This window comes from Drosophila innubila (assembly GCF_004354385.1).
Source record: "Drosophila innubila isolate TH190305 chromosome 3R unlocalized genomic scaffold, UK_Dinn_1.0 2_E_3R, whole genome shotgun sequence".
Taxonomy (NCBI): domain Eukaryota; kingdom Metazoa; phylum Arthropoda; class Insecta; order Diptera; family Drosophilidae; genus Drosophila; species Drosophila innubila.
Genome location: NW_022995380.1, coordinates 21,395,040 through 21,418,643, shown reverse-complemented (window position 1 = coordinate 21,418,643; position 23,604 = coordinate 21,395,040). Strand labels below are relative to the sequence as shown.

General features: G+C 37.9%; 4 protein-coding genes across 10 annotated transcripts; 2 read left to right on the top strand and 2 right to left on the bottom strand.

Annotated features, from left to right (window-relative positions):
- Positions 1-5,612: 5,612 nt before the first annotated feature.
- Positions 5,613-15,410, bottom strand: LOC117791156 (phosphoribosyl pyrophosphate synthase-associated protein 2). Of its 7 annotated transcripts, none has more exons than XM_034630826.1 (7): positions 15,198-15,404; positions 8,105-8,341; positions 7,754-8,042; positions 7,523-7,689; positions 6,286-6,427; positions 6,066-6,212; positions 5,613-6,005 (listed from the first exon to the last, which is right to left on the bottom strand). In XM_034630826.1, the coding sequence occupies exons 1-7, from the start codon at positions 15,215-15,217 to the stop codon at positions 5,847-5,849; spliced, it is 1,161 nt and encodes a 386-aa protein (XP_034486717.1). In that variant the 5' UTR covers positions 15,218-15,404; the 3' UTR covers positions 5,613-5,846. The 7 variants fall into 7 exon arrangements, with proteins under 7 accessions (XP_034486717.1, XP_034486719.1, XP_034486720.1 ...); XM_034630828.1 differs by having other exon boundaries at positions 5,847-6,005; positions 6,286-6,400; positions 15,198-15,407; XM_034630829.1 differs by having other exon boundaries at positions 5,847-6,005; positions 6,286-6,397; positions 15,198-15,406.
- LOC117791147 (cytosolic carboxypeptidase 6) lies at positions 9,725-13,414 on the top strand. The gene is made up of 5 exons (XM_034630816.1): positions 9,725-9,785; positions 9,889-10,454; positions 10,513-10,887; positions 11,267-11,582; positions 12,722-13,414. The coding sequence occupies exons 1-5, from the start codon at positions 9,725-9,727 to the stop codon at positions 13,294-13,296; spliced, it is 1,893 nt and encodes a 630-aa protein (XP_034486707.1). The 3' UTR covers positions 13,297-13,414.
- An 823-nt stretch (positions 15,411-16,233) lies between the features above and the next one.
- Positions 16,234-20,333, top strand: LOC117792884 (prolyl 4-hydroxylase subunit alpha-1-like). Its single transcript, XM_034633192.1, has 14 exons — positions 16,234-16,413; positions 16,480-16,776; positions 16,830-17,011; positions 17,118-17,653; positions 17,718-17,765; positions 17,825-17,969; positions 18,033-18,081; positions 18,328-18,546; positions 18,603-18,754; positions 18,805-18,955; positions 19,011-19,204; positions 19,262-19,896; positions 19,955-20,123; positions 20,177-20,333. The coding sequence occupies exons 1-14, from the start codon at positions 16,253-16,255 to the stop codon at positions 20,257-20,259; spliced, it is 3,021 nt and encodes a 1,006-aa protein (XP_034489083.1). The 5' UTR covers positions 16,234-16,252; the 3' UTR covers positions 20,260-20,333.
- Positions 20,334-20,397: 64 nt separating this feature from the next.
- LOC117791158 lies at positions 20,398-23,044 on the bottom strand. The gene is made up of 2 exons (XM_034630835.1): positions 22,919-23,044; positions 20,398-20,735 (listed from the first exon to the last, which is right to left on the bottom strand). Exons 1-2 carry the CDS (start codon positions 23,035-23,037, stop codon positions 20,549-20,551), a joined length of 306 nt encoding a protein of 101 aa, XP_034486726.1. The 5' UTR covers positions 23,038-23,044; the 3' UTR covers positions 20,398-20,548.
- Between the last annotated feature and the right edge of the window lie 560 nt (positions 23,045-23,604).

Here is a 23,604-nt window from a genome sequence, read left to right as displayed (position 1 = left end):
ACACACACATACATTGTTGGGGAGAAGCGACCAAGTAGCAAAAACAATTTTATTTTGTTATAAGATTTAAAACACGTGTTGAACGACTGATAAAGTGGTGCACAGGCAAAAAACTGAAAGATATTTGAAAACGAATGACAAACGCAAAACAAAAACGTTGAAATAAACAAACAAACAATCAACAAAATGAATCTTATTACGAGTAAATCACACCGAACATGTAATGCACTTTTTATACTTTGTACCCATTTATAATGGGTAAAATGGGCTTAAAGCTTTGTGCAAATTTACTTATATTACAGATGGTATAACTATCATATTGTAAAGAATACTATTACTAGATAAACCCAGTCAAGTTAAATATCAAATTCGCAATGCAGGTTTCTGAATACCCTACGCTAATTAAGTTTATTTAAATTTTTGGGGATACAAAATCAAATTTTTTTTTAATTGCTCATGGTTAAAATGTGTGGCTCTAATAAATTGTAATTCATTATAGAGTATTCTAAAGTCAAGCACTCTCCATGGAGCTGCCGCATCAAATTGCATTCCTTATAGCTGGAATTCGAAAACAAAACAAACGAAATGGTTAGTTAAGTGGAAACATCTTCTATATATAATCGAATTTATAATATAATTCGATGTTCAAATGATTATATTAAAAATGATGGGGAAATCGCGGTAGTATTTTGGTTCTAGTTCTAATGGAACGAGTTAAACAGGTAATTAAAATAACTAATGTAAGCACTGAATTCCAAATTTTTAGCGAAGTCAGTCCGAAGATTGTGGAATATTTAGATAATCGGTTATTTGCCGGTAGAGTTGAGTTGTTAACCCTAATTATGACATATTTGAGATGCTTGCAGTGAATGTATTTTTTTTGCCTGATTAATATTAATTATATAGGGCTGTCTTCTGATTAAGACTTTCGAATTGTATGCACAGTCACAGCTGCATGTTTATTTATTTATACGTATGCGCAACTTTCGAGCGGTCAGATCGCGTTGCGCATACGACCCGTTGACCGACGGCGGAGTGACAGCCTCAGATTAGTACTTTCGGAGGAACAATTAAATGTGCATTACTAAACAGAAACCGTTAATTACAATTCGTATAAAATAAATTAAAATTGAATGTTGTTTTTGGCGTGCTGATAATTGAATTTCTCATGCTCAACTTAAAGTCGAGAAAACAGCAAATAATTAAAAATAAAAACCTGTCCACGAGTTTCTCACAGTCATTAGCAGAGTAATTCAGGAGTTGTAGAGATGCGCATGTTGAATTTACGACCTTGTTGCCATAAAGGATCGTAAAACTGAAGATCCTCGGCCTAATTTCGCAATACTTTTAGCCAGTTGAGAGCCCTTGGAATTTGGATAATAAAGCGAAGCTGCACACGAGCAGTTTTCGGCGGTTATCAGTTAAACTGATAGCTACATGTACTTATCAGTCATCACATGAGCAACAACAACAACAACAATAACAAGCTCAAGGCTCTTGGGGGTTGGGCATCGAGACTGCAGGTTTTTTTGTTTTTTGTGTAAAGGCTTTGTCAATTTGTATGCACTTCAGCTGCATATTTACGTATTATTTATGGAGTGCACGTAACGCCCGACAAAAGTAACTGTTACTCCAGTAAACACAAACAATTGTGCCAACAGGCAACAGATCGCAGTCAGCTGATCATTATAATTATCGTAATCATGAGCATGAAGACTTACGACTCAAAAAAACAAAAAAAAAGCACAATTAAATGTAATTTTTTTATTATAATTTTTTTAACACTATCGACAGCAACAACAACAATAATAGCATCATATAGGCCTACGGATTACAACTTACGCAATGCGATACATTCGCTGGAGTGCAGTGGAATGCATTGAGGCATGTAAATTAGTTGCCCCGAGGCTTCACGTGACTTACTCCCGTATACACAAATACACATACATACAGATAAAGACACATACGTATGCATATATCAATATCGAGTCGTATATTTAAGATTTGATACAGGTCGCTGCGATCGATGGTCAAATTATGCAATCAATATTTACTTATGATTGAGGAGGCTGTTGTATTGACTTGACTTGAGGAAATTAACCGATAACGTTGACAACTTGCGTTATTTATTAAAGACCGAAAAGCATGTCATGGTCCCCTACATAATACTCGTATGGCTTGTCCAAGTTCATTGCCAGCTAAATATCAACTAAATTCAATACGCCGTTCCGGGCTTAGAATTGACTCGTCTCCTAGCTAAACTGCAGCCGTTTTGGGGAAGTTTATGATTCAATAATTTCCAAGCATTTATTGCTTGTTTTTTTTTGTGATTTTTTTTATTTAGTTTTTGTTGAAATACAAATTTAAATTAGCATTCAATGTGTGAAAAATAAAGATTGAATTCCCCGCCAAAGCGTAAATCAGTCGATTAAAATGTTAATACGTTGCCGGTATATTAAGTTAGTATTTATAACTGGCTGGCTGAATGTATGGCTAACTGGCCGGCTGGTTTTAATGAGGACCGTGTTTATACTCGTGATTACTGTACAGTCCCATTTCAGATGACGCTGAAGCTGAATTAATTTGATCACATGACTGAACCCAATTGGTGACAGCAGAAATATCGATGCGAAAGCAACAACAAAAAAAGAAATAACAAAAATTTACCATTGCGCAACACGGGTAGTCTGGCTAACTGACAAATGAATGCAACATTGGCTACAGGTTTAATGAACCCAGCTTCAATTCTTTGTTTCAAAAACAACCAGTTTTTGGATGAGAAGATATAATCAAATTTTTAAAATTGTTAAGTTCTGAATACCCCTACTGCTGTGTCCGGTCAAGTGAATTTCTTATTTCGCTCGAACTATAAAAACGTTAATGTGCTCAACAAAAATAAAGCAAGCAAAAACGTAATGGACCTTAAATGCGTTTTGTTTTTATTTACGTTAAATTAAAAAAAAAAAATTGTTGTTAAATTGAAAAAGTGAAAAGGTGCGATTTGATACCATGAATTATACAAATTTGATTAAGGTACTGGAGCTTTAATAGTTTTAATGCCATTAACACCAGCCGTAACATGTATTGTTAACAATTGAGCTAAGTGGCGCTAAACTGCGGCCATTCAGGCAAATTTATGAGCGACCAAAATGCCGTGCTAATGAATCGCCAACAAGCAACTTGAAACTTGAATTAGCAAATCAATTTTGAGTGATAAACAATAAACAAAAAAAAAATTGAAAACGAAAACGAAACGCAAACAAACAACAACAACCGTGACAGCTGCTAGAATTGTTTGAAATCATTAATAGGCAATTTATATGTCATGCAAACTGATAAAAAAGACACATGGAAACATTTGATATACTACCAGCCTATAGTATGTACAGCCTATTAATTGTGATGGGCTACTAATCAATATGCTAAGCGCTGGGTGCAGTTTTGTTTTGAATATAGCTTACGGAAATTACATTGAACATCCAATGCGGGTTCAATGCACGCCGCTCCGTCGGTTCGGGTGACAAGGGGGCGTATGAGCAATGTGGCCAACAATCAGCTAAGTTCGCGTCGCGTCTCGTTTGCTTTGATTGCGTGACGTTTCGCCGCTTCACGTGATTTCCCGACGACTTTGGCCGTTTGCTCAGGTTTAACTATAAAATTTATGCGGCGTGCTTACAATTGATAAATGACACAAGGTGCTTTACATAAATTTGCATTAAAAAAATGCTGCCATGGCATTGTATATTTTAATTGTGTTTAAATCCTTTAACACCACGTGATAATTAGAATACTTAAGCGTGGCAGTTAATAACCATCTTATTTTTGGATGGTTTAAAGCGTTAGCTAGACAAATATTTTCATCAGCAGAGTGATATAAACTCGACACGCTCAACAAGCAAGTAATTATGTATGTTTGTGGTATCATAGAGATAACATAGCATCATTGGACGCATTCTTTAGACAAGTTGCGGGAAATTATCTCATTAACCTCCTGCTTGACAAATATGCGTCAAGATATACTATAAAAATAAATGTGGCATATATTTTTTAAATTAATTACTATTTAGCAACAGAAAAAAAAGAAAAAAATAGCTTGTACTTCACAATAATTTTAATTCTATATGATATTATCATACTGCCCAGACAGTCACAGCATTCTTTGCATCTGAGAGCATTATGTAAATATGTATATTTTTTGCAATTTCTTAGCATATTAAAGAGTTGTTCTGTTTGTTGCAAATATTTATTAGCGTCATTTGTTTAGTGGGCCCTTAGTTAGCTCATGTTTATTTTATGAGATGTGCACAATTTCAATATTTGTTGTTTAAATAATCACATACCCGTGAATGGAAAATTTATGATGCTTGTCTCTGATATCTGATTGTTAGTTCTTTGAATATAACGCCAATGGTATTTCACAGATGCAAGTACAGTAACTGTAATTTAAAGCGAACAACCAAGGTGCATAGTACTCAAAAACGAAGATTTCCTCTACAATTGTCTTTGGAAAGGTGAATTTCCGACCGATAAGAGTTGATTACAGTGGTAGATGTAGTTATCTGGGCATTCACTGTAGTTAAACTTGATGTACCGTAATCTTATCAAGTTGTTCTCATTTCCGCCAGCCATTTAAAAACGAACGTGTCAATATTTGTTTAAATATCTTTTGTCAAGCCCATCTGTCAGTCTCCGTCACTTCGTAACACACTTCCATTGTACTTGCTTCATAGGCAAATTTGCTTATACAATAGATAATAATAATAGCGCAAAATAAACGAATTCAATTGCCTGGCGCGAAGTAATTACAATTTATAAACGTCGCAAAATTATGTGACAAAATAATTTATGAAACAATTGGTCAGTCACTTAAGTATAATATTTATTATTATTGAGTTTGTATTATAAATTTAGAAAAAACCATTGTCTGATTAAGACTCTACGTAATTGGTCATAATGAATGCAAAATTATGAACTAACAAATTTATGACTACAATTACATTATATATTTATTGTATTTATATGGCTAATATAAATTTAAGCAAAAACCATTGCGAAATTATGATTTACTAGCGAGATTAGCTGCCCCTTATAATTGTTAACAATCATTAAACCATTCACTAATTCGAAATTGCCAATGAAATTATATTAACAATAACAATTTATAAATACTTAGGTTCAAGTAAATTGTTGATTTGACTTAATTGTATATGTATTTACCGGAAACATGCGCAGTTTGTGGGTTGTTTACCTTATAATATATAATAGTGTAATGTTCATTTGGTACACAGTAATCATTGCATTAGGTAGGGTGAAGGAATTCTTAGGATGTACGTATGTCTTTTTATTCATATAATTTGCATGTGTGTGTGGAATTTATCCATGTGTCTACATTGTAAATTGACTTCTTATAGTCAACGCCTAAAAGTATGCAATGAATTCGAGTTGAAATGATTTTGTTTTATTTTTTTTTTATTAAAAATATAATGAAATTTTTTACAAATGATAAGTGTCCTGCTACCTTAAGAGGCAACTTAAGAATAATAAGAAATGATTGATTAGATGGGTTAAAAATTAAAATTAATTTAATTTGAATTTAAAATAAAATTAAACAATTTTCTAATTTTAAAAGCATATTTCATTTTATTTGAGCAGCCGTAGGCAAGCGAGCTATTAAATATTTTTATTTATTAAAATTATAGTGGGCATTTGGGGGGTAAAACAAACAACATATAAAGGCGCAACTTCCTTGAAGAAACTTCACTGGCATTTTTGTGACGTTTTGTGACACTGTAAATGTAATGTGTGTGTGTGTATGTATATATATGCAATTGTGTATGTGTACATGTCTAATCTTCTAATGTGACATTACGAAACAGATAGGACATGGACTCCTTGTTGTGTATGCGGCGTATAGCTTCAGCAATCAGTATCGATATATCAATCGTTTTAATCTTGTTGCACTGCAACTTTTGTACCTCATGTGGAATGGTATTGGTGACAACAATCTGCGCAACAAGAGAAACGGAATTAATTGTTGAAGATAGAATAGTTAGCACTCTACACACCTCATCGATCACTGACTCCTCAAGCAGTCGGGGCGCATCCGAGCTGAGAAGACCGTGTGTGGCAAGCACGTAGATCTTGCAGGCACCATTATCCTTTAGCATCTCTGCGGCAGCCACAAATGATTCCACATCATCGATTAAATCATCCTGTATAAAACAAACAAACGAGCATTAGAAGTCTTAATAGTTTGGAGTCTACAACATCTTTTGTTATACTTACCACCATGATGGCAATGCGTCCATTCACATCGCCCACAATGGTCAGCGGTGGCTTGACCTTAACCGGATGCTCGGGCACGCCCACCGACACGGAGGTCGTGCGCGTGCGGCTGCTGCTGGGTGCATGTTGTGGAGTAGAGTTTCTTGTGATTAGTGATTAGTGTGGCATTTGGCATTTTTGGCAATATTGATTTGTGGTGTGATGTGGTGCGTCACAGACATGTGCAGATGTTTGTTTGTGTGGTGCGTGTTTTTGAGTTAAAGTTGAAGTTGTTGTTGTTGTCGAAATCGTAACCAAAAAAGAAAAATGATAGTACATATACAATTCGTGTTGTCATTATAAACGATTACCAATTTTCAATTTGAAATTGTATAAATACAAACCTAGATGCCGATGGTGTGCACATTTCAATAGAATTTCCTAATATATTGCTATACGCCCTGCATAACACAAATGACAGAAATAAGGAATAACATTTTGGATTGGTTTCGCTTGCAAAGAGCGTGGCAAATTGGAACGTGGTACTTGCAACTACTGCAAATATATTGCCAATAATGCGTAAGCAATAACAGAAAATCCAATTGGGAATCTTAAAGTACTTAGTTGTTGTCTTGAAATATAAAAAAACAACCAGCAAATGCGAGCAATTATGATATATGATAGGAGGGTTAATGGTCCACGTGGTTAAAATGTGGATGGTGTAAAGATGATGTTCATATACGCTCTTGCCACTACAAACGTTTATGTACACTTTATTTCGCTCTTTTAAATTATATTCCATTTCAAGAAATGTAAATTTTTTGTATTTTTTATATAAAAACGAAAATTCTGTGAAGACGTAAGAAACATAAAGTACATAAATTTTTTAGTAAAAAGAGTAAATTAGTTTAGCTTCAAATGTATATAAAATGAAGTATGGCAGGAGCACTGAAACTACATTTCAATCTATAATCTGTTATAGATATTGCCTTAGATGACAATTGAAGCCAAAGCTATCAAACACTTCTTCTCGATATATACAACATACAACAAGCTTAATCTAACATAAAACAAAGTTTAATTGCTCAGCAGCAACACAAAGCTTGACAAATTGACAGAGTGCGTAAGTTAATTGAAAATTAAATACAGAACGGCACTCAAAATGTGTAATACAATAGCTTCAGTCAAAATACGAAGCTCTATACACAATTAGGGCAGGCGAGACATTCTAAATCGCTGGCTTGGCTTGGAGACTCACCTGGTGGGAGGTGGCGAGTATCTGCCATCGACTTCATCACTCTCAGCCTCCTTCTGCTCGCCGTGTATGACGGCCAGGCCAAGACGCAAGCGTTCCGCATAGGAATTGGCCTTCTTGGCAACGCCCGGATTGCGTGCCACAATCACTGAGTTGCGATATTCGGGTATCTGTTAAGATTTTAAGGAATACATTATTAACGATTAAGATTATTGAAATCCAAGTCAGACTCACGCTCTCCTGAATGTACTGCAGTAGAAAAGGCGAGGCGCGCAAATTGTCGACGGGTATATCAAAGAAGCCTTGAATCTCCTTCTGGTGCAAGTCCATGGTTATAATATGAGTAAGTCCAGAGGTGCACATCATTTTAGCCAGCAGCTTGGACACAATGCAGCCACGCTTGCGCATCTTGCACTGCTTCGAGTACGGCAAATAGGGTATGACACCCACAATGGATCGAGCTGAGGAAGTCTTGCAGGCATAAGCCATAATTAGCAGTTCCATAATGTTGTTATTGGCATCCCTGGCAAGAAAATAGGATGATTTAAACTATATCATTTATATCATTTGTCCATTTTCACTTACTTGGTGCCTGTTTGTATAATGTAAATGTCCTTGCCACGCACCGAATCACTAATTTCAACGATAGTCTCACGATTCGATTTGTGAAAGACCGAACATCCTCCATTTTTCAGGCCCATGCGCTCAGCAACCATATTGGCCAGATCCGGGTGCGAGTTGCCATTGATAATAACAATATCCGAGGTGGAGGTGTTATCCATGTCGCTTCTGCAACGCTTCGGTGGACGCACACTGCCTAATCTATAAGAGCAAACAAGTTATTACACTTTTAGATTCATATATCATCTTGATAAAAAATAGCACAAAAAACCAATAACAATAACAACAACACTTTTATGTACATTTGGGCGGGTGTATTAAAAGGCAACCTGCGTTTGGACATGCTACAGATGATACGAATATGATTTCCCCTATGACGATGACGGTGACTGTGCGACTGTGGCAGTCATAAATATTACGCGTGTGGAGACGTTGCCCTCTGTGTGCCACACGTTGCACGCTTTTATTGATTAGCCCCGTGAACTACTTTGAGGCGAGTTGTGTGTGTTATTTATGTGTGTCTTCTGCAACAAGCTGCAGGCAATTAGGTCTGCAACTTTGTTGACGCTTTTTCTTTGCCCAGTTGTTTTTTTTCTGTTTTTCTCTCTTTTTAATGCGAGTTTATGCCAAGTTGGCCCGTTGCTAAAAGTTTAAGACTGACGTGAGGTAAATTTCTGTGTGAAACGTGGCCAAAACCGCAATGCCAACTGCGCGCGTTTTTATCGACCAAACAAACTTTCAGTCGTACACGTGATTGATCCGGTAAAGGAGTATGTATGGCAACGTCAAAAGTGCCAAGCAAAACATTAGACAGTACCTTTCAAGGCAAGTCATTCAGCCCGATTCGGCCCAAACGGCCAGTTAACCCTTGGAGCGACAGAGCGACGCATAGTCTAAGCTGATTGGAATCTATAAGTTCTCACCAAGACATCGCACGCGAATCGCGAATCGAGTGGCGTCAAAATAAAAGTGAAAGCCCAAGCCAAAGTGGCTAAAACTAGCTGGTAAGAGGCGTTACAATGTTTCTTAATTGAATTTCTATTTCTATTTTTAATTTGCCAGCTAAAGCAGGTCAGCTAGAGCCTCCAAAGGATACGCCTTGTCAGCAGCAACAGCAGAAGGAACAGTTGAAGGAGAAGTTGAAGTAAATGCATTAAGGAATCCAATCAAGGAGCAAGTGGCATGGGTGACTCAGGTGAGATTCAATGGACTGTGCTGCTGTTCCTTTTCATAAATCACGACACTTCCGCACAAGAAAAAGTAATATGCCAATTTGCCAGACGCAACCGCGACTATTCAATTTCAAACGTTGACGTCTGTGGCATGTGCTTGGCAGTTGCAGCAACTGCAACGAAAAGTTGCCGTTGCCGTTGCCGTTGCAACGATAATCAAGACACGCATACGTGTGCGGCGTCGCATATCAAGTTTAAAGATAGGATTAACCTATTGAATGGCCATGGATGGGTTAGGTGGTAAGTGTGAAAACTTATGACGGCCCTCCTTTAGCGGATTAGAGTATCCAGTTGCATTAGAAGAGTCCTGCACGTTGCTGGCGTCACTTGTAAACGCGGAGAGTTTGACAAAATGCTGGGCATAGCCTGTGATCCGTTGGAGCACACGAGCATGTATGAACGTGGCTCAGATGGTACTGGGATTAACATATTTATCAAGTCTATTCATTTATCTCTTTCAGAACACATTGACGATCCTTCCTGCTAATATTTTCAAATATCCTTTTTCCTTTGCAGACAGCGAGGACAGCGATGGCGAAGGCGGTCTAGGCAATGTATCCCGCGTTATTATCCGTCCTCCGGGGCAGAGCGGCAAGGCTAAACGTGGCCATTTATGCTTCGATGCCGCCTTTGAGACGGGCAATCTGGGCAAGGCGGAGTTGGTGGGCGATTTCGAATACGATTTATTTCTGCGTCCAGATACTTGCAATCCACGTTTTCGTTTCTGGTTCAACTTTACGGTGGATAATGTTAAGCAGGATCAGCGTGTGATCTTCAACATTGTCAACATCAGCAAGAGTCGTAATTTGTTTAATTGTGGACTGACGCCACTTGTCAAATCCTCCAGTCGACCCAAATGGCAGCGACTGCCAAAGCGTCAAGTGTTCTTCTATCGCTCGGCAATGCATCAGGGACATTATGTGCTCAGCTTTGGCTTTAATTTTGACAAGGAGGAGGATGTGTACATGTTCGCCTTGGCATCGCCTTACAGCTACTCCAGACTGCAGTCCTATCTCAATGTGATCGATGCACGTCAAGGATCCGAGAAGCGATTTACACGCAGCGTGCTCGTCAAATCCTTGGTAATAACTTGTTTTAATCGGTTAGAGTTGATATTAAGGTGTTCCTTTTCTTTGCCAGCAAAATCGAAATGTGGATATGCTGACAATCGACCAAGTGACGCACAGTCAACGCTCCACAAATCGTTTGGAGAGAAGCTTCATTCGCGTCATTGTCATTCTCTGTCGGACGCACTCGAGCGAGGCGCCAGCTTCCCATGTGTGCCAGGGTCTCATTGAGTTCCTCGTGGGCAATCATCCCATAGCGCATGTTCTGCGCGAGAATTTCGTTTTCAAAATTGTGCCAATGGTGAATCCGGATGGAGTCTTTCTGGGTAACAATCGCTGCAATCTGATGGGTCAGGATATGAATCGCAATTGGCATGTGGCATCTGAGTTTACGCAGCCGGAGTTGCATGCCATTAGAAATGTGCTAAAGGAGTTGGATAATTCGGATGTAAGTTGATTATTACAATAATGATACAGTTTACAATCAGGGACCAGAAGTAACAGCTATTAATAGTTCAGGACATTTATTTAATCTCTTACCAAAAACAATCATTTTGTATTTTACTTAATTTTCCCTATGTCAACAGTTTTTAAAATCAGTTTCTAAATTTTATAGACAACTCATTATATATGATTATATGATTTTGATTGATGATTACTATAAGTAAAATCATTAATAACTGTTATCATAGGACAAGTTAAATAAATAAATATTGTTATGGGAGAACATAAAAAAAGTGAAACTTAGCTTTTTAACAAAATTTATATCTGTTGCGGCCCCTGACTGACTAACTGACACTATTGATTACTTTTTTTTCTATTTCCAGACCTATCAGATTGACTTTGTGATCGATTTGCATGCAAACAGCAGCATGCACGGATGTTTCATCTATGGCAACACATATGAGGATGTCTATCGCTATGAGCGACATCTGGTATTCCCGCGTCTCTTTGCCAGCAACGCACAGGATTACGTTGCCGAGCACACCATGTTCAATGCGGATGAGCGGAAGGCGGGCAGCGTGCGACGTTATTGCTGTGAACGTTTGAGTGACACTGTCAACGCCTACACCTTGGAGGTCTCCATGGCGGGTCATTATCTGCGCGACGGCAAGACGGTGGCACTGTACAACGAGGACGGTTGTAAGTAGATCTATTTATTTCCAAGTTTATAAGACAGCTTAATGAGATGTAAGGAGATGACGTGGACAAACTATGATCAAAATGACTTTTCGCTTGAAAATCGGTTCAGTTTTAATCAAGTTATGACAGTTTGAAGTTGGTCAGACTTCGGATTAAGCCACTTTACAAGTCAAAATTTTTGTTCAAATTCACATGATTTTTTACAAAAAAATGAAAGGTCTCAGAATCAAGTTTAAAGTGTTGTTGTATACTAATTAATATATAAAGAGATAATTAAAAGTGAAAACTTGTGATTTAAAATTTTGAATTTTCGAAATTTCAAAGGGGGGACCCTTAGCATCAAAATCTTGAAAATCGGCTTAGTTTTGATCAAGTTATGACAGTTTGAAGTTGGTCAGACTGTGGAGCTAGTCACTTTACAAGTCCAAATTTTTGTTCAATTTCAAATGATTTTTTACATAAAAATGAAAGGTCTCAAAATCAAGTTTAAAGTGTTGTTTCATACTAATTACGATATAAGGAGTTGATTAAAAGTGAAAACTTGAGATTTAAAATTTTGAATTTTCGAAATTTCAAAGGGGGGACCCTTAGCATCGAAATTGAATCTTGGTCGAATATAAATAAATTTTCTAAATGAACAAAATTTGAATACAGAATGAATTTAGAGGCCAAATCATGATCAAAATGACATTCCGCTTGAAAATCGGTTCAGTTTTGATCAAGTTATGACAGTTTGAAGTTGGTCAGACTGCGGAGCTAGTCACTTTACAAGTCTAAATTTTTGTTCAATTTGACATGATTTTTTACAAAAAAATGAAAGGTCTCAGAATCAAGTTTAAAGTGTTGTTTTATACTAATTACGATATAAGGAGTTGATTAAAAGTGAAAACTTGAGATTTAAAATTTTGAATTTTCGAAATTTCAAAGGGGGGACCCTTAGCATCGAAATCGAATCTTGGTCGAATATAATTAAATTTTCTAAATTAACAAAAATTGAATGCAGAATGAATTAAGAGGCCAAATCATGATCAAAATGACATTCCGTTTGAAAATCTGTTCAGTTTTGATCAAGTTATGACAGTTGGAAGTTGGACAGTGTGCTATGTGATCATTAACTCTCCTAATTATTTTCTTTTAAGATCATCGTGTTGGTCGCAACTTGACGCGCACACTGCTGCAATACTATCGCTTCATTAATGTGCTGCCCGTGCCGTTGGTGTCGGAGATGCGGTTGCAGGGAAAGCGACGCGGTCGTCCTCGAACTCATCACTCGCGTTCCCGCTCCAGGACACGATACGAGGTAAAGCCGCGGGCAAAGACGACGCGCTGTCATGCCCCCATATCCTACAACAATCTGAGCATCTGCTACGACTCTGGCGGCGGCGTCTCCTCCGATGAGGGAGGCTACTCACCAACGCGAGCCGTACCCATTGCACCTGGCAGCAGCACCTTCAGTGGTTATCGGAACTATCGGCGTGCTGCCACCGCCAGTTGCGCCCTGCATGATCAGTATTCCCTAGGCGTGTGTGAGCACGGCGGCAGTCGGAGCAAGAGGGCAGCCGCAGCAGCTGCACCGCTGACAATTGAGTTGCCCGTGCCACCAGGTGTGAGTGTGCCCCCCAAGCCGTACCTGTCCATTATCGATCTGAATCAGCTGACACGCGGCAGCCTCAAGCTAAAGCTGAACAGTTTCGATGCGGACGAAAGGCGTTAAGGTTGAAAGTGTACTACACATTCGAGTATAACAACTGTAACTGTAATTATTACTGTAATCGATTTTCTATGCTTCATGCAGCTTTGTTTCTTGAATAAACAGTTATATCTAATCAAAAGCTTTACCGCTCATTTTACTCACACGGGGGCAACAAGTTGCCGCTCACATTGAGTGAAATTTCAAGCTTATCACATTGAAGTACATATATACAAATACAAATACATGATGTACACATAAGAAGATTCACATGTGCTCAACAGTGTTGCCCGAATAGCTTTTTTCTGAATCAAATTATTTCAAAAGGCAGCGGGCCGCAATTAATCAATCCGATATAACCGATTAGTAACTAGCTCATTGTTTGGTTCTAAATTCGATTATAGAATAGATCCAATTTAAATTTCTGATTATAAATTAACTTCTTTTTTACATTTGTACAACTATATTTTAAATTTATTGGAAATGAGAATTTCAACTTAATGTTTAGGGGCAGTAAAAAATAGCCAAAAATAAATACATATAACGGTGAGCCTCCAAACTAATATTTTAGTTGTACTGAATTTCCAAACATTTAACCAAATAAATATTTAGGGGCAGTGGAGTAATATTATACAGCTTTTTTTCATTTAAAATTGGGCAGCACTGGGACTCACACACACACTCATATGTATGTATGTGTTGCTGTGGTTCTGTGTAGTAATTGCCGTATATTGTTGCGCATTGGTTTGTTGGCCTTATGCCAGGCAGAGACATCTATAATCCACCCACCGCCACCCATTACCACCCCCCGCGGATCCGGTCAGCAGCGTTCTCTGCAAGTGCGACACATTGGCGACTTCAATTGTAATGCGAGCATATGGCGTCAAATATCTACAAATCACAGTCGCAATAATAAACAACACATAAATTTGAGCATATTTTCATATTATCTCAATTCAAAGCGCTGTTATCTCTGACATTTCAACACACAAAAAATGCACGGGAGTGTTAGTGTGTGTGTGTTTTACGTGGGAGGCCATGTAACTAGAATCTATCTTATCGCACATATGACTTAACAATGCATTTGCTATGTACATACATAGCGTGTAATCGTCAATAAATAAAAGGTATTCTTAACAATCAGGTACCTGTTAAAAATGCGCTCAACTTTTTTTTATATATATAGAAAAAAACACGCGCGAAATTTGTGATAACACTACGAAAAGTGAGCGCCGAGCAACAGACTGTGTAGCGTTGATTGATTAACGCTTTCAATTAACAAATCCGTCGCCAGTTGCTTTTACGTTCGCGGCTTCGAAATCAATAAAAGACACTTAAGCGTTTTGTATAAATAAAACCGAAAAGAATGAATAAATAAATGAAGCGCAAGAGCAAGAGCAAACAAAAAACTTCGAGAGCGAACAAGTCGCGCACAGCGTTGCCAGACTGTAGCGACAAGGGCAACTTAATTGATAACATAATAAAATAAATAGAAATTTTGACAGAATTTAATATATTTATATTGTAAAATTTTAATAAAACAATTAAGCTAAGTGTGATTTTGTTATAACATTAGTTACAGAAGCAGCTGGTCTGCATTATTAGTACTGGCAACGCCGGCAGAATGTGATGAACAAAACAAAATTGAAAATAAAGCAGCGTGTGAACAACTGAAGTAACCAGCAACACAATTACATACACACAAACATATGTACAAGCAGACAAAATAAACATATGTCAACAGATAAAACTGATACGCAAATAAAAAACTCTCGAGAGTCTAGACAAGCAAAATATGGTGCGTGGGAGCGTATGTGAAATTGGATCGAAAGTAACAAAAAAATGTATACACAGCGAGACACTAATTGGATTATGCAGGGAACACAAAATTAGCAAAGGAAAGAAACCATATTGCCGCTTTTTACTTGTTTCTCTGCAGTAGCATGACGTTGCTGTTGTCTTCTTGCTGTTAAAAACTGTAATAATTATTTATTGCAAGCACATATACCACACTCAGAGCGTTTTGCGTCCGCACTGTTGAATTATTGATTCTCTTTAACACAATTTGTTGCAATTTACGCCCTAAGAGAGCGCAATGAACCGTTTCAAATAAGATCTCAAATGCAACTGAGAATGCAACAGCCCCATTGGGGCCCCAAGGAACTGAATGGTTTCCGAGGGTTGCCCATCCAATAAAATTTTTCGATCTGGTTCAATTTCATTTACCTAAAAAAATTCGTACATTTCCGAAAAAAGGTTTTCTGAATTTTTGTATTTTTTTTTTCAATTTTTTTTTTTTATTATTTAGCTAAAGCTTTCTACATTTTTGCAGAATTTTTGTTAGAACTTTCTCGATTTTTATATATTTTTTTGGTCCCATAATATACTCATAGTAAAAAACATACATAGGTGGCGCATTTCTGTCTCGCAATTCAGACAAAAGGTGGCGGGAATTTGAATTTGCTTGATCCGGCAGCTCTGTCGCTGAATTTGGCAGCAATTGAAAGGTTTGAAATGTAACCTATAATTTAGCGATAGAAATTAAATAAATACATTTATAATTATATAATTGACTAGCTAGCGGACTACCTATTTACAGGCACATATAAATCAACATTAAAAAAATTATTCATTTTAGATTTTGGCACTTGGCAAAATATAATGAATAAATGAAAAATGAACTGCTTGTTAGCACTGCTTGCAAGCAGGCTGTTAAAACCAACTGTTATTATAAACTTAGCAGTGACTCTAAAACTGTAAATATGCGTTCACTCAAAAAATTAAAAATCAGAAAGTTTTCGTATAATTTAAATAATTTTAATGCAAAATTAAATTGCAAACAGAAAATATTCAATCTACTTCGAGAACTGTTAAATTTTCAGCTTAATCGCATTTGTCTCGCATTAATGGTAATTTTTAAACTCTAAAACATCTGCGATTCTCTGAGCTTATTTTGTACTATAGGAAAACTCAGCTAGTCATGGTTGGATATCTGTTTCTATTACTGCTGGTGGGAGCTGCGCAGGGTAATAGCTTCAGTAAAAGTGATATTCAGGATTTGTTTGAAGTGGAGAGATCCTTGATTCTTAACCTTCGAAATTACGCAAAGGAATTGCAAGGGAAATTGCGTATAATCAAGGGGTAAATATAGAAAGATATAAGTGAATTCAACTATATCTTTAAATATATTATTGTTTCATTAATTAGCGCACTTGACGAATACAGCGAACATGTCAAAGATGCCACTAGAAATCCTGAATTGTATTTGTCGAACCCTTTAAATACCTTTAAGCTCATACGTCACATGAGTCTCGATTGGGCAGCCTGGCAACTGAAGATGGAGGAGCAGTTGGGGGAAGAACAAATCCAGATGCAACAACGTCTTTTATCACGCACTCCCGATAAGAGTACCTTGAAGACGGCAGCACAGCGTCTACAGTCTTTATTCAAGTTCTACAACTTGGAACCCGCCTCCTTTCTCCAGGTCAACCACAGGCACTTGAGGTAAGTCCTGCACCTGACGAGGAAGATTACTCTTACTAACATTTTCCTGTTAGACTCGATCCTGTGGACTGCTATTACATGGGTATGGAGCTGTACGAACAGGAAAAGTACCACGAGGCTGTCAAGTGGTTAACAGTTGCCGCTGATAATTTCAACTCATCACCCCACAATGATCTCATAGGCGTGCCACATTGGCGGGTCTATGAAATGAAGTCCAAGGTGTTCCTTAGTCTAAGTACGTATTGTTTTTTTTAACAGGGACTTAAAGGGAGGAATTTTCTTCGGTTCTCCGGTCTTGTTCCCCGATTTATTTATTTTTAACAGAAATAACTCCATTTCAGATAAATTTCTCGAGTCCCACAAAGCTCTTTCAACTGCCATTGAATTGAATCCTGGCAATCAACAACTCTTAGAGCAACAATGGCAACTGGAGCAAAAAAGCAGAAACAATGAAAAGGATCCAATTCCTGCTCCAGCTGTAATCCTTAGCGATCTACAACAACAGTGTGCAGGCGAATCCAGACAGGATAATACACTGAGTTGCGAACTTATTACAAATGTGACGCCATTTCTAGAACTGGCGCCTCTTCGAGTGGAAGATTTGTATTATTATCCTTATGTGATGATCTACAAGGATGGCATATACGATCGGGAGATACAGCACATTAGGAATGCCTTTTTACGCTGTCCGTCGAGAAATAAATTTGAGGAAGGCGGCGGGATTTTAGGCTGCTTGATCCCAGACAGTTATAGTTCGGTGATTCGGACTTTAGGTGTTCGCATGAAGGACATGGCAGGACTCGATAATGATATTGACGGTATATTTGTCATGGAGTATGATTCTACAAGTCCCTTGCAGCCATTTAAGCTGCCCTATGTGAGTATTTGTGAGACATGAATATTAAATTTTAATGGAATAATATTTTTATTCAAATTTGCAGCTAGATTTTATTGATTTGCAGGATGTAACAGCCTCAGCCATTTTATTTGTAAGTAGAATTGATTTATATCGATTTGATCCTTTTATACAGTATTCTTTTTTTGTTAGTTAAATGATGTTGCCTTGGGTGGTGCTCTTACCATACCCAATCTCGATGTTGTTGTCTATCCACAACGAGGTGATGCTTTGGTCACCTTCAATGCGGGCAACTTTGAGCACACACTTTGTCCCAAAATGGTGGGAAGTTCGATGAGTAAGTTAGCCAATTTATTCAATCATATATATCAGCACTTCTACTTATATTTTGGATTTGCAGTCATTGTCAAGTTTATGCGGGATGAAGAGAGCGAGGAAGAGAAAGAGCAGTGAGTTCAATGAAAGAAAAGAGTTTGCGATTTATATTTTCAAACATGTCTTAAACTACAAATATAAGTCACTTTTAAGCACAGTAAGCCAACTATCTTTATTTTTGTATGAGAAGTAGTTCATTGTAATATGGGCCATAAATATTTAGACTGCATAATTTCCATAACAAATTCATCAGACACGCTCTATTTGCAATCAGTTAAGAACCTAGGTAAAAGCCTAGTTGACTTATTCCTCAGATGAAGTTCAAAGATGTTGCAATTTAGATTATTGCGATCCATTGTGAGTTTATTGATTTTTACTGTTGTGCTGGTGGCGTGTCAATCGAATGGATCGCATCAAAACCGGGATTATATTACATCTTTGACTGATAAGCTGGAATTGTTGTCGCAAAATGAGAAACTCCATTTGAACCTGATGGACTATGTTGACCAAATGCAAGAGAGAATTGACATTGTCAAAAGGTAAGCTGCAATATAATTAATTTAAATTACTTTCTTGACTGATATGCAATTCCTAGACTGGCAAAATACTTAAGACAGCCACTGCAGTCGGCCAAGGGTCGGGAAAAGGAATTTCTATCCAATCCTTTGAATGGTTTCTCACTTTTACGACATATGCAATCGGACTGGACACACGTGTTGAGATTATTGGAACAACCAGTTGGTCAAGGTATGAATCTAAATCAGTATTTCCACTTTTCACAGCTTAATTTCATACAGAACAAATTGATTTTGTGCGGCAAATGCAAAAGATAAGACCACAAATTCACGAGGTGCGGGATTCAATGGCTGCGATACATCGAATTAAAGAAATATATAAACTTAAATCTTGGGACATGGCCAGAGGATTGCTTGAAGGAGTTCAATATAAGTGGGTAAAAAGCCGAAAAACTTAAGTAATCTTCAACTCTTGCTCCTTTTCACAGTGCTAAGCTTTCGTATCTCGACTGTTATGAGTTAGGATATCTGTATTATAATAGCTCGCAGTTTAAAAGGGCAGAGGAATGGTTAGTCACAGCAAGACATTTAATTACTCCAACTCAGGCTGATCTTCACTCGATTTTGGGCGTAACCCGTAGTGATATTTCCTTTCTTTTGGCCAGATCCCTCTCAGCAATGGGTAAGAGATCTCTAAATAAAACTGCCGTCATTATAAAATATTTCTTTATGAATTTAGGTAACTCTGCTCATGCCCGAGCTGTCTTATTGGAAGAGCCACAGTTTAGTGGTGCGGTTGAAGAGTGGCTTGATTATTTCAAGGCGAATATGCCAGAGAAAGTGGAAAATGAACAACTTAAGGAATTTGAGCCGGAGTACCATCGGCTTTGTAGCTCCAACTACAAGTCGAAACCCTCACGCTTGTTGTGCTCTTTTAAAAGGACTCCAACTCCTTTTCTACGTTTGGCACCTTTTAAAATGGAACAGTTATCTCTAGATCCTTATGTAGTTGTATTCCACGATGTCGTCTACAGTTGGGAGATCGCTGCTTTGGAGCGTGCAACAAAGTCCTTGATGGAACGTGCCTCGGTCAGCAATGCAAAAACTCGTAGATTCATAGTTTCAAGTGTTCGCACTGTAAGCGGTGTTTGGTTGCCACATTATCGATTTTCCAGTCTGATTAACGAGCTGGTGGAACGTATTCGACAAAGGATTAAGGACTTGTCAGGACTGATAATCGATAGTTCCATACATCGTAATATACAGCTGCTTAACTATGGATATGGCGGACATTATCTCACCCACAATGACTTCTTGAACATAACCACCACCAATTACTTCTATGATGATCGCATTGCCACTGTTTTGATTTATGTAAATGCATCACGTTGGCTCATTGTGGTTTCTCTAAAAACTCTCTCTCTTTTTTCAGCTCAATGATGTCACGAGTGGTGGGGCAACTATCTTTCCACAGCTGAATTTGGCGGTGAAACCCGAACGTGGCAAGGTGCTTCATTGGCACAACACGGTTCCAGGTAGCTTCGACTATGAAACGCGCTGTCAGCATGCGGCATGCCCCGTATTAGTTGGCAACAAGCTAGGTAACTCGATGTTGCAAGTAGATTTTGTTAGATTCATGAAAATTTCTTTGCAGCTATGACACAGTGGATACATGAGGGAGATCAAATGTTTCATAAGCCTTGTTTAAGCCCACCCAAAGATAGAAAGTACTATTGAAAGTTGAAATATCTTAAATTTATATATATTTGTTATATCTTAAAGGTGCTAAAATAGATTATTACCTACAAATGGATGGCAACAGTTAAAATATATAAAAATATATAAATTTAAAAAAAAAGAAGAAACACATATTTTTGGTCAAGTTCCACGCAAGATTTACTTTCTTTTCTTGTGCTTGCACTCAGCTTATTGCACCATTAAGTGGGCAATTAAATTCAATTAACCCCACACACAAACACACACTCTCGTTCCATCTCCTGGCAGCTGAGACTCCAAATGCGATTTCTCAGTTGCCATTTATCAAGAACTCTCCAAGCATCGCTGAAATCGACTGGCATCCACTGCTCCTTCTCCTTCCCTCTCCTACTCCCCCTGGTCCTTTCTCACGTTTCCCTTCGATTTCATTTGGCGTTGCTAATAATTTCATAGATTTATCGCTTAGCTGGTATTTTCTCCAGTTTGTCGATTGGTTTCTGGAAAAGTGAAGTAAATATTTTACTTGAATTTAATATTTTTAGGTTTCATTGGCATCAGTTTTTAAGTACTTAAAAGATGCAATACTATAACCTGCAAGTTCTCTTAGGATTAATTTCAAAAAGAATCTGAAGTTGCTTTTAATGCAAGCTTAAGTCTCTTTCTTAAAAGCTAGTGTCATTTTGACTTAGAAAAGTAAATGCGCTGCAAATTAATCTTGATTTCACCTTTTTGCGAATTGAGTTGCTCACATTGTGAGAGACAACAGTCAACATATGCCAAGGACTTCGACTCCTCGACTCCTTGAGCCAACTCCTCCAAAGGTAACAGCGGCAATTTATCAAAATTTGCAAATGCAAAGAGCGCAAAGGGGAGAGAGAGGGAGTGAGAGGTAAGCCACAATAGCAATTGGCATGCGTGTGTGCGTGATAGCATGTCTATGTGTGGTAGTCTATTTGTGTAGGTGTATTTGCTGGACTGTGTGTGTGTGTGTGTGTGTCTGTACTTGACTTAAATTGCTTTTTTCAATGCCAACGGCTGCAGCTATTTGTTGTTGCCACCGTCCCTGTCTCTGCCCCTTGCCCCAGCCGACTTGCCTGGTTGGCTGCCTGTCACATGTGGAGCCAAATGTCATTTCAGCAAAATCCCTCAAGTCGTTCGTCTGCCGACTGTTCGCTCATCTGTATATGTGTGTATGTGTGTGTGTATTGTGTGGGTGTGCGTAAGAAAACACTGTGCAAAATATGTTGGCAGCATTTTTCTGTGGCTCTGTAGATTGCACTGTGACACAGGTTTGAGTTTGAGGCTGCGGTTGCCTTTACAAGACAATGAACATTTGTTGCTTCTGCTGCAGCAACAACATCAGCAACAACGACTACAACAAAAGGAACAACAACAACCTAAATGAGACACAGAGTTACATATTGTAAGTATGTGCATTGAAGTCAGCAAAGGTGCAGATGACTGCAAATCTTCTGTTTAAGAGTTCTATTACGAGTACAACAAATGAGTTTAAAATAAGATGTGTATTTAAAATACAATAAAAAGGTATTGTTATGCAAAGGAAAAGTACATATTTTAGAAGCTGATTTTATTTCAAAATAATAATAGTAAAATAATTAAGTAAATTGTAGCTTAGATTAAAAAAATGTGTTAAAGAATTTTGGGTTATTTGGACCTGACGATTTTTCTGAAGAAATATAATGTTTACATTTTTTTTTTTATGATTTACAAAAATTACGAAAATTTCTATATCAAAGGTTCGTCCAACTTCAAACTTTTATAGCTCGGTCAGTACTGGACCGATTTTCAAGCGGAATATCATTTGCTTTGAATTTCGGATTAGTATACTTTTGATAATGTCACATTTGCCTAATCTTTCCTTATTTAACCTCAAAAAACCTTTTTATCCTCTTAAATTAATAAAGTATTCTAAATTTTCAATAAAAAACTTGTATCCCAAGAACTCGTCCTGATTAAATCATCCTCAAGGTTCACAGATTTGTGCGACATCAATTTATTTGTGGTTTTGAGCTTGTTGCTTCAACATTTTCGCTTACTTTATCTTACCTTCTTTGTCTCTAATAAAATTAAAATGCCAACCATTTGCACTTAAGTCCCTTCACAATGTGGATAGTCCTTTGGAACTCCGCTCGGCTGTCTGTGCTAAAAAATTAGCAACAATTTTTCAGCAACTCATCAAATGCGCTGACTGTCAACCGCATCGTAAGACAACCCCCGTCAGAGTAACCCAACCCACCCAACCCACCAAACCACCCAACCCACCCAACCCAAAAGAAGCCACTTAACGGGAGGAGGAAAGCTGAGTTACTTTGCCGCTGCTTATGCTACACCTTGTTACACTCTCCTGCCACATGCCACGCACACTTTGTCATTCGCCTGCGTAATTTGATATGCTGCGGCTTACAATTTCCTTTTTTTTTTTTTATTATTTGCCACAAACGATTTACTTGCCACAAACGCAATTTGCTTGAAATTTTTATTTAAACAACAATATGGCTGGCTGAGATTGAAATTGAGATGAAGATTGTGGATTGTGGCTGAGATTGAGAGTTGCAAATGAATTGTTTGTTTGTGCATTAGAGATTCAGAAGATACAGAGATACGGAGATACTTACACTTGTAGATACTTTAGCAGATTGTCAGCTCTGGGCTTACTCACCTTTTCTGCGTTGTCGTCTTGGCTTTCAAGCACTTGGCCAAGTCCGCGGGCTGCTGCAAAAGACACTCGGCGAAATTAATTTGCTGCAGACGCTGCTCAAGCAGCTGGGCGTGGTCCATGTCGACGACGCCTTGAGTAAATTATTGTGTATTTTTTTGTACTTTATTCTACACTTTTCTTCACTTTTTTTTCGCTTTATTTCTTGCTGTTTTAAATTGGTTTCATGTTCGCATCGCCCACTTGTGGCTTTGGTTTTTGGCTTTTTGCTTCGGGGTTTCTTTACACCTTGGCTAATTGCAATTGGATGCGCATGTTGCTGACAGCTCTCAGCCAAAGAATCTTTCAAAATTTAAGCGCTTTAAGCCAAAAAAATATATATTTAGATATTGTGTGTGGAAGGTTTTGCTGGCGTTAATGGCAATTTTATGGCCCAGAGCTGCGGTCCCTTTGCGTGGCAGCTGCTGCCAAAGCAAATATTTTAGCCAGTGGCCGGGGCAAAAATCTAATCTATGCAAGCCACACACAACACACACACAACACACTCACACTCTCACAACACACACACTATTTTTTTTTGCCCGTCACTTTTTTCGTTGCATACTTTTGAGCGCAGCGCAGTTAATTGCCCCTTGAAGAATACGCTTCACAGTCTCGTACCTATGCGCCACAAAAGCATTTCAGTTGCC

Coding starts and splice junctions, on each gene's coding strand:
- LOC117791158 (XM_034630835.1), bottom strand. CDS start 23,037: ATGGACCACGCCCAGCTGCTTGAGCAGCGTCTGCAGCAAATTAATTTC. Junction 20,736..22,918: donor AAGACGACAACGCAGAAAAG/GTGAGTAAGCCC, acceptor TCACTTTTCCAG/AAACCAATCGACAAACTGGA.
- LOC117791147 (XM_034630816.1), top strand. CDS start 9,725: ATGCTGGGCATAGCCTGTGATCCGTTGGAGCACACGAGCATGTATGAA. Junction 10,888..11,266: donor AGGAGTTGGATAATTCGGAT/GTAAGTTGATTA, acceptor TTCTATTTCCAG/ACCTATCAGATTGACTTTGT. Junction 11,583..12,721: donor ACTGTACAACGAGGACGGTT/GTAAGTAGATCT, acceptor TTTTCTTTTAAG/ATCATCGTGTTGGTCGCAAC.
- LOC117791156 (XM_034630826.1), bottom strand. CDS start 15,217: ATGCTACTGCAGAGAAACAA. Junction 7,690..7,753: donor TGCAGTACATTCAGGAGAGC/GTGAGTCTGACT, acceptor AAATCTTAACAG/ATACCCGAATATCGCAACTC. Junction 6,428..7,522: donor TACTCGCCACCTCCCACCAG/GTGAGTCTCCAA, acceptor ACTAATCACAAG/AAACTCTACTCCACAACATG.
- LOC117792884 (XM_034633192.1), top strand. CDS start 16,253: ATGGTTGGATATCTGTTTCTATTACTGCTGGTGGGAGCTGCGCAGGGT. Junction 17,012..17,117: donor CAAGGTGTTCCTTAGTCTAA/GTACGTATTGTT, acceptor ACTCCATTTCAG/ATAAATTTCTCGAGTCCCAC. Junction 19,897..19,954: donor TTGCCACTGTTTTGATTTAT/GTAAATGCATCA, acceptor CTCTTTTTTCAG/CTCAATGATGTCACGAGTGG.